General features: G+C 34.1%; 1 protein-coding gene across 8 annotated transcripts in view; it reads left to right on the top strand.

Annotated features, from left to right (window-relative positions):
* The window catches only part of ganaba (glucosidase II alpha subunit a), a 41,731-nt gene that overhangs the window by 28,958 nt on the left and 3,099 nt on the right, over window positions 1-9,674 (top strand). For all 8 annotated transcript variants that reach the window (XM_087250946.1, XM_087250944.1, XM_087250945.1 and 5 more), the window contains 10 exon segments: window positions 1,599-1,739; window positions 2,377-2,473; window positions 2,800-2,901; window positions 4,073-4,316; window positions 4,688-4,752; window positions 4,842-4,918; window positions 5,014-5,088; window positions 7,010-7,123; window positions 7,606-7,718; window positions 9,530-9,630. In XM_087250946.1, the coding sequence (XP_087107072.1) occupies window positions 1,599-1,739; window positions 2,377-2,473; window positions 2,800-2,901; window positions 4,073-4,316; window positions 4,688-4,752; window positions 4,842-4,918; window positions 5,014-5,088; window positions 7,010-7,123; window positions 7,606-7,718; window positions 9,530-9,630 (1,129 nt within the window).

The following is a 9,674-nucleotide window of genomic DNA, read 5'->3' as shown; positions in this document are numbered from 1 at the left end:
TTAAATAGTCATGCGCGTAGCCAAGTGGGGTCAGGTGGTTTGAAAGACCAAAAGTTGGATTACTATTATTATGTTTGAATTTATCTTATTATTCAAATGGACAAATTCTCACTGAGGAAGGTTGAATGCGCTGGCCAGTTTGTTATTTGCCTGTAGGCTTCAGTTTTTAATTTAAATCAAGTTAACAGATTTCCCAAAGAAAATTATAATTATAAAATCGTATTTAAAAAATAAGTATATTTACATATTTGAAGAGTTTAGATGCAAAAACCTCTAAATGCCATTTAATATTTTCTTCTAAAATGAGCATTTTTCTCCAACTCCTGTGTGTGGACACAGTGATTTTACTTTTATAGTGACAAATATGTTATTTTCATTGTCTTTAAAGTGAAAAAACTGAACATAAATATACGAGGCTGAGAAAAATGCTCATTTTACATGGCATTTAGAGGTTTTGGCATCTGTACTCTTCATTTCTTTATTCTAAGAATTTAAAGTCCTAATTTCTAGATCAAAGTATTTTTATTATTTATAAAACTGTAATAAAACTTACAGTTTAAACGTGTAAATAAAGCAATTTGACAAAATGGTAGGAAATAGTTTTGGTACATCAAAAAGTGTAGTTATAATAACTATCCAACAAGATTATCCAGCAAAAATTAGTTGTTAATATGTCACTAAAATGTTAGATTTATACCTCAATTAAACAGAAAATCAGGTGAATAACTGCAAAAAGGTTCAGTTTTTCAGAAAACAAATAATCCCTTTTAATAAGCTGGATACAGGCCTGAAAGTGTTATGTTAAAATAATGTTTATTAACTGATAAAGAGAGAGCTTAATGAAGACTTTCGTTCATTTTTCGTACAAATTAAACATGTCTCATAGTATTATTAAAAGATGGTGCACAGGCTGTAGTTTTTCTGACAAATTGTTTCACCTGAACTTGGAGATGTTACTCTAAGAGATTAGGAGAACTGGCAGGTTCATATACTTTTACATGTAGGTGTTTATTATGCAGTTAGTTTTCAGGGAATATTGTTTACAGACTATATCAGTCTGTTTTAACATTCGACTGACCGTAAAAGCGGTGAAAACACCAGGGATAGCAGCATTATCGTGATGGACTCATTCAGTAGCGAACTTGAGTTTATGTGACTCACACTTTTTGTTGGAAAAAGCTCTTTATGTCCACCTCTTCTTGCTACCTCCATCCTCACTTATGTGTGTCTGTCATACACCTCACACACATCGGGAAATTCCCCCCCCGCGCAGTTGTTTTGGCGCTGTTTGTATCTGAAACTATAATCTGAAAGCAGCCACTCACATGACAGCAGGGAAAGGCACAGCCAATCACAATGTTCATATGTGTTTGGGGGCGGTGCGACTCGAGGAGAGAACGTGATTTAACCCTTTCAGCATGTCTAGGTTTATACTGACAGCGCGATGTTTTTAAGTGAATTAAATTATTGGTGGGGACATTTCAGTAGTTTGTGGATATTGTTGGGGATACGTCCACCCTAAATCTACGCCCCTGGCCGTAAGTTTCTGATGTGGCAAATAAATAAAAACACATGAATAATTTTTTTTTTTTGTGCAGGGCTCTATGGAGAATCAGTACATCTGGAATGACATGAACGAGCCGTCTGTGTTTAATGGGCCTGAGGTGACCATGCACAAAGATGCGGTTCACGGTGTCTGGGAGCACAGAGACGTGCACAACCTTTATGGCCTCTATGTGGTAAGAGAATGTTTCCTGCTATATTAAATATTAAAAGTTAATATAATATGGAAAGATTACACTGAAAATCGACATTTTTAAAAGAGCTGTTCTCTCACTCAAGTGACTCTAAACCGGGGGTGTCCACACTCTGTCCTGGAGGCCCGGTGTCCTGCAAAATCTAGCTCCAACCTCAATCAGATCTAGCTAATCAAGCTCTCACAAGGCATTCTAGAAACATCCTTTCAGGTGTGTTAAAGCAAGTTGGAGCTAAATCTGCAGGACTGAGTCTGGACACCCCTGCCCTAAACTTTTAAGATTTTTTTTTTGTTGTTGAATATAAAAGAATGTATCTAATAAATGTATGTTGGATTAAAGCAACCATCGACATCCACAGTAGAAACAAAAGGTACTATAGAAGTCATGATTCTGACATTCTTCAAAGTATCTTCCTTTGTGTTCAACTGAACAAAGAAACTGGTTTGATACGAGTGGACGGGGATTAAATGGTGACAGAATTTTCATTTTTTTGGGTTGAACTATCTCTTTAAGGAGTGCTGGAATATGTCAAAACAGGATGGAAAATATTATGCCTACTTTAAAGGACAGAGCGTGAAGTCTAATGTTGATCTTCTCAACTATATTTCTGTATCACCAGCAAAAGGCGACGTCTGAAGGCCTGATTCAGCGTTCTGGAGGAGTGGAGAGACCTTTCGTTCTGACCAGAGCATTTTTTGCTGGATCTCAGCGTTACGGTGAGAGATGTGTGATTTAGATTTATTTATTTTTAAATTCAATTACAGTACCTGAATACTGTTAGACTTTACAATTGTAAAGTTTTCTGTAATATAATATTAATGTATGGTTTTGTTTATTATAGTTTATGCAGAAGCACTCCCCTATAGAATCATCCCATTCAATGTAAAATTTTGAATTCTTTCTTTATAGAGATATTCAGTCATCTGGGGAAATTCTATACATAATTCAGTGTATATCGCAGAATAAGAAAATATAGCACTGTTATTTATTTCCAATATCGTGCAGGCCTAATTTGGTAGTGGTTTTTGTCTGTATGGCTCAGGTGCGGTGTGGACAGGAGATAATGCTGCTGAATGGGGTCATCTGAAGATCTCCATCCCCATGTGCTTGAGTCTGGGCTTAGTGGGCATCTCTTTCTGTGGAGGTCAGCTATTTACTAATCTGTAACCTTAAAGTGCTTGCTTATTTTAATTAAATGGAATTTTTTTTAAACGATTTTGTTTTTAATTTTTAATTAAAAAATATTATGTATATATATTTTTAATTTATATTATATTTCTTTACTTTTCTATTTATTTAAGAAATTAATTTTTTATTTATAATATATATTTTTATTTATTTTTTAATATATTATATATTATTTTATTTTTTATTTATATATTTAAAAAAATTGTTTAAGTATATTTAATATTTTTACAATTATTTATTTAATATAATTATTTTTTATTTATATTTTATTTTGTTATATTTATTCATCTTTTTTTTTATTTAATATATTTATTTATTTTTTATTCATATTATATATTTTTACATTTTTATTTATCTATTTAACTTTTTTATTATTTAGGGTTAGGTTTACTAAATATATTTAGTTTTTATTAATATTATATTATTTTATTTATGTTTATTTATTTTATTTTGTTTATTTATTTATTTTTTATTTATTCTATATATTTTATTTGTTATTTATATTTTGTATTTTTATTTTATTATTTTATTTTATCCATTTAAAATATTTTAGTTATTTAATACATTTATATTTAATTAAATATTTATTTATTTGATATATTTTATTGTTTTTTTATTTATTTTATACATTTTTATTATTTTTATATTTATTTATTTTTATATTAATTATTTATTTTTATTCATTTTATACATGTTATTTTTTATTTATATTATGTATTTTGCATTTTTTTATCCATTTCATATATATTTTATTATTTATTTAATATATTTATTTTTGTTTATATTATATTTTATTTATTTTGTTTATTTATTTTTTATTTATTTTATTCATTTTTTAGATTTATTATATTTATATATTTTTTCATGAAAATAATACTAGACTCATTATTTCTTCTCTTTTTATTTATTTATTTTTTTTTAAGGCAAATGAGCACGTGAACACAATTTTACTGAATTATCTGCAGAAATTTATATTGTGTGCAAGTCCAGAAACAGATTAAAACAAAACAAACTACAAAATGTCAAATTGCATCTTTGGAAATCAACTAGTTTAAGTTTTCTGGATCTCTGAAATTAGCTTGAAATCTTTTCCTTTTGTCTCACATGCTGTTTTCTTTTTCCCTCAGCTGATGTTGGCGGTTTCTTTAAACATCCCAGTGCTGAGCTGTTGGTGCGATGGTATCAGGCTGGAGCTTATCAGCCATTTTTCCGTGCACACGCTCACATAGACACACCGCGCAGGGAGCCCTGGCTGTTCGGCCCAGAAAACACTGCCCTCATCCGGGAGGCGGTGCGCCAGCGATATGCCCTCCTGCCATACTGGTACCAGCTATTCTACAATGCACATAACACTGGACAGCCAGTTATAAGGTAAGACAACAGTTTCTGAAATACTCAGACCAGCCCGTCTAGCACCAACAACCATGCCACATTCAAAGTCACTTAAATCCCCTTTCTTCTGATGCACGGTTTGAACTGCAGCAGATCGTCTTGACCATGTCTACATGCCTAAATGCATTGAATGGCTGCCATGTGATTGGCTGATTAGAAATGTGTGTTAACGGGCAGTTGGATAGGTGTACCTAATAAAGTGGCCGATGAATGTATATTAAATGCTACAAAAATGACCCCAATAAAACCAAGGTATTGGGCAATCATCATGTCCCTTCACAGTTAAATAAAAAAAATACAGCTTTTAAAGTTTTGGTTCTCAAACAGTGTTAATTAAACTCTTTTCTTAGACCTCTGTGGGTAGAATATCCTGCCGAGGTCACCACTTTCTCAATTGAGGATGAGTACTTGATTGGTGAGGGTTTTCTATATATATTTTTTTTCTTTTATAATTAGTAAATGTCAGAGTAGATTTGTCTAAAACATGTTCATTTGTCATGGTAGGGAAGGATTTGCTGGTGCACCCGGTCACTGATGAGGGCGCCACTGGTGTTACTGCATATCTGCCTGGGAAAGGCGAGGTGATGCGTTTATCATCATTGAACGTTAGGACATCTGGAATTGATTTTTATTTCCTCCAACACTCTCTAAAACATCCTCCGGGTTACTCTTGTAGGTCTGGTATGACGTTCATTCTCTCCAGAAGCATGATGGGGATCAGAGTCTCTACATTCCTGTCACCATGAGCTCCGTATGTGCTGATTATTTCATGTTTTGATCGTATATTTTGTAATATTGCTGTAAATTATGGGCCAATACAAGTATAGATCACCATTGCTACTACCCAGAATACTTTAGTAGCTGAATAGTCCACATTTTTATATATACAGATGAAGTCAAAATTATTTGCCCCCCTGTTTATTTTCTTTTTCCCAATTTCTGTTTAACGGAGAGAAGATATTTTAATATTTTCAGCACATTTCTAATCATAATAGTTTTAATAACTCATTTCTAATCACAGATTTCTTTTATATTGTAAATATGATTTGACAAGACATTATTCAGGATACTAGTATTCAGATTAAAGTGACATTTAAAGGCTTAACTAGGTTAGTTATGGTAATTAGGCAAGTCATTGTATATCAGTGGTTTGTCCTATAGACAATCGAAAACAAATATTGCTTAAGGGGGCTAATAAAGTTGAGCTTTAAATGGTTTATGAAATTAAAAGCTGCTTTTATTCTAGCCGAAATAAAACAAATCAGACTTTCTCCAGAAGGAAGAATATTATAGGAAATACTGTGAGAAATCCTGAATCTGTTATGCCTCGTTGACACTAGTAGCGACTTTGTAGCTGCCGGTCACTCTGGGTGGCGATCCGCTGCAAACGCAGGTCTGTGTAGGTCTGCAGCACGGAGAATACAACCGACCTCTGAGCGAGGTGAGAATCACGTGAGCTCTACTGGTGATCCTATTGGCTGTCGCTAAAGAATGTCCCTCTTCATTTGCATAAAGTTGAAGCATTCTCAACTTTGCCCACCTGGTCGCTAACGATCACTGTCGCTCGGTAAGACAGAGGTCACCGGAAGTTGCTCACTATTCATTGAAATGAACGGTCGCTTGTAGTGTGAACGAACCTTTAAACATCATTTGGGGAATATTTGAAAAAAAGAAGAAAAAAAATTAAAAAGGCAGTGAATAATTCTGACTTCAACTGTATATATACAGAATTATTAGCCCTCCTATTAGCGCTCAACTTTTTATAACTCGCAAACAAAGTTTTTAGATCTGCAACAAATAGAATCGATAAATCGAAAGAAAAATGAATGAGCACGCAATGAATAATAAGGTGGTACCTTCTCGTAAAATGGCAATAGTTATTTTTTGCATTGCAAAATTTTTTTAGCGATGACTTTTTAAAAAATTTATTAAATGTTTTTAGAATAATTTTTTTTAATTCTCTTATTTTTTTTAATTACAATGTATGCATTTTTTATTTTATAGGACAATAGTTTATTTTTTGCAAAACATTTTATTTTCATTGACATAATTTTTTGATTAAACTTAAAAAAAAAAATTGCAATTTGTTTATTTGTAAACGACTATGTACACAATTTTCCCTAAAACTAAATATTTTTGTTTGAATAATAAAGAAACAAAACTAGCTCCATAATAACAATGACTTTAAAATAGTAAAAAAACAAAACAAAAAAAAAACTGCTTTTATTCTAGCCGAAATAAAAAAAAATAAAAAATCTGACTTTTTCCAGAAGAAACAATATTTTAGGAAGTACTGTGGAAAAATTCCATAAACATCATTTGGGAAATATTTAAAAAAAGAAAACCCAATTCACAGGACTACTAATATAATAAATAAATAAATTATACATGCATGCAATAATAAATAAGTACTATACATGCATAAAGACAGACAGTATCATGCACTTTATCATAGTGTGGTTCTATTGTATCTACTATAAGTTACTATAGTGTTGGGTAATGTAGTTCAGATGATATTTCAGACCTTGTCTTGATGGATGGATTCATGTCGGAATATAAATAAATATAAATTCATTTCAAAACTAGTTTTCTATAATATCTCAGTCTTGTGTTTTAACTTCAAGAAATGACAGAATCCTGCTTTTCTCCCTCTTCTCCGTCTCCCGTTCCAGATCCCAGTCTTCCAGCGTGGAGGATCCATCATCTGCAGGAAAGAGCGCGTCAGGAGGTCTTCGTCCTGTATGGAGATCGATCCCTACACTCTCTATGTTGCTCTCAATCCTCAGGTAATCCCAGGACCCTCGTTTATATTTGCAATATATGATATATTATATATTATATATTATAATATATATATTATATGAGTAGAAGTAGTGAAGTCCAAGGCTGCGTCCCAAATACTCCAGTATGTACTACATTTCAATTTGAACATACTAAAAAAGTACTTGCTATATAGTATGAATTTAACTTGTAGGTACTACATCCGGCTTTTGTCATTATCATGTGACCTACCTGCGTTAGTTTCTTAACTCTCGTTTATTAATTATCTCACGTTGCATTATGGGATAGCGTAGCGTCCATTAAATGCACACTTCAGAATCTCACCAGAAGTAGTATGTCATGTGGGTACTTCTTGCCTACAGTTTTTTGAATGCTATGAATTCGGACATACTACTCAGCGCACATACTATTTTTAGCATACTATAGAGTAGTAGGGATTTATGTGATTTTGGACACAGCCCCTGTTGATCTGTGTGTTCTGCTGCAGGGTTTTGCTGAAGGAGAGCTGTACATCGATGACTTCCACACCTTCAACTATCAGAAATCCAAGCAGTTTATCCACAGACGTCTGTCCTTCTCTAACAACAGCCTGACCTCCAGGTTGGTCTACAACATTAGTCCGATGTTAAACAGATTCAGGAATTTCTCTCAGTATTTCCTATAATATTTTTTCTTCTGGAGAAAGTCTTATTTGTTTTATTTCAGCTACAATAAAAACATTTTTTTCAATTTTTAAAAGCTATTTTAAGGTCAATATTATTAACCATATAATTATTATTATTATGTACCTGTAATTCTGGATTTTGTGTGTGTGTGTAAAATTATTCTAGAGCAGTAGTTCTCACTGAAGGGGACAATGAAGGGGGGGTCGCCTGGCGATTTCCAAAAATCGATTTATTTTTATTAAACCATAAGAATTACCATATTTTATCCATAACCTACTGAAGAGAATAAAATAGCCATTTATACTTACTTTATACTACTAATGGTGTCACGATCCTCCAAATCCTCGATTCGATTACATTTTCGATTCTAAAGGCACGATTCGATTTTCGATTATGAATAATTAATTAATTAATGAGCAATTAATTATTTGTAGCCTACCGTTTAAACTACCTGACCTGCATGGTCTTTGTTTTACCCATAAACAAATCATACAGTAAATGAATAAAGGCAAGAAACACACATAATTACCACCTGTCAATCACTTTTTCTGCGGGACTCGTGAATAGGCAGTGATCTGTGTCGTTATAATGGCGTCGGTGAAAAAGACGCACAACCAACAGGAACCAGCCAACAGTATCTGAGGTGTTCGCTAAAATGACTAAGTACAAGTGAGTGAAAGATTGAAGCAGTCCTCTGACTGCCTGGACCTGCTGTCTCGAGCGCATGGCTGTGTGTGTGCGTCTGTGTCTGTGTGTGTGTGTCAGAGGTAGGGAGGAAGCAGGGCTGCTCAGAAATGCTACACGCCACTGTGGATGTCAAATCGTTGTCGTTCTAAAATGCCATTTAAAAACAAAGACAGTGTAAACAGGGCCTGAGTGTGAACTTTTCGCGAGCGGATTTGCAACGGGGGCGGGCGGAGGATCGAGATGCCGGTGTTGTCTATCGGACGAACCCTAATACGTACATAGCAGAGCTTGCAAAACTGTGTTTTTTTTGTTGACAACACGAACGTTGTCAACATAACTCACTGGAAATCCAAAATGCTTCCACACCGGCGACTTCATTGAAAGAGGAGAGGGTTTAAGTTCTGTTGACGGGTCTCCTGCGTCTGCAGTTTAACAAGCACTTCAACAAGCCTGTTTTTTCCCGCTTGGCAAGCCAAGCTGACGTGACATGGGGGCGTGGCAGCATCGACGATTCTATTTTTTGATTCGATAATCGAAATTGAGCATAAATTTCGATCGATTTCGATTAGAAATCGAAATCGTGACACCCCTATATACTACTGAGTATAGTTCCTATAGTAGCTCATAGTTACTAGTTCTATTGGATTGTGACCCCTGGGGTAATTACATTATATTAAACACACAGCAATAGCGTCAGATGCAGCGGATTGATTTTATAGCACTAGGTTAAACTTTCTGGCACATTTACAGCACTGACATACATAAAGAAAAAATCAACAAAGAATGGGTGTGGGTCTATTGGTGTGTGTGTGTGTGCACTAAAGCAAGGTTTCTGTTTTTATAACCACCTCAGAAGATATTGGGGGTCGCGAGTCACTGGCATTGTTATTATGGGGGTCGCAGGCTGAAAAGTTTGGAAACCCCTGTTGTAGAGGATAAATATTGATCCTCCCCTAAATTTACCACAATGCATTGTATTTCTAAGCGAAGGCTACAAAATGGCACCCATCCTCATTCTTTTACTCATCTTTTTATCTTGTCTCTTGCTTGGTTCATCAGAAATCTGGCTCCTGATGCTCAGTTTTCCACCGAGTCTTGGATAGAGAGGATTGTGGTCATTGGAGGCAGTCGACCGTCCTCAGTTTCACTGATCAGTGCAGGTCTGTGTCACTTTGCTCATATAAAAATATACACAGAGCCATTA

The sequence above is a fragment of the Danio rerio genome, chromosome 5 (assembly GCF_052040795.2).
Source record: "Danio rerio strain M-AB ecotype USA chromosome 5, GRCz13ab, whole genome shotgun sequence".
Taxonomy (NCBI): domain Eukaryota; kingdom Metazoa; phylum Chordata; class Actinopteri; order Cypriniformes; family Danionidae; genus Danio; species Danio rerio.
The sequence above is the reverse complement of the archived record's forward strand: the minus strand, read 5'-3'. Positions and strand labels throughout refer to the sequence as shown.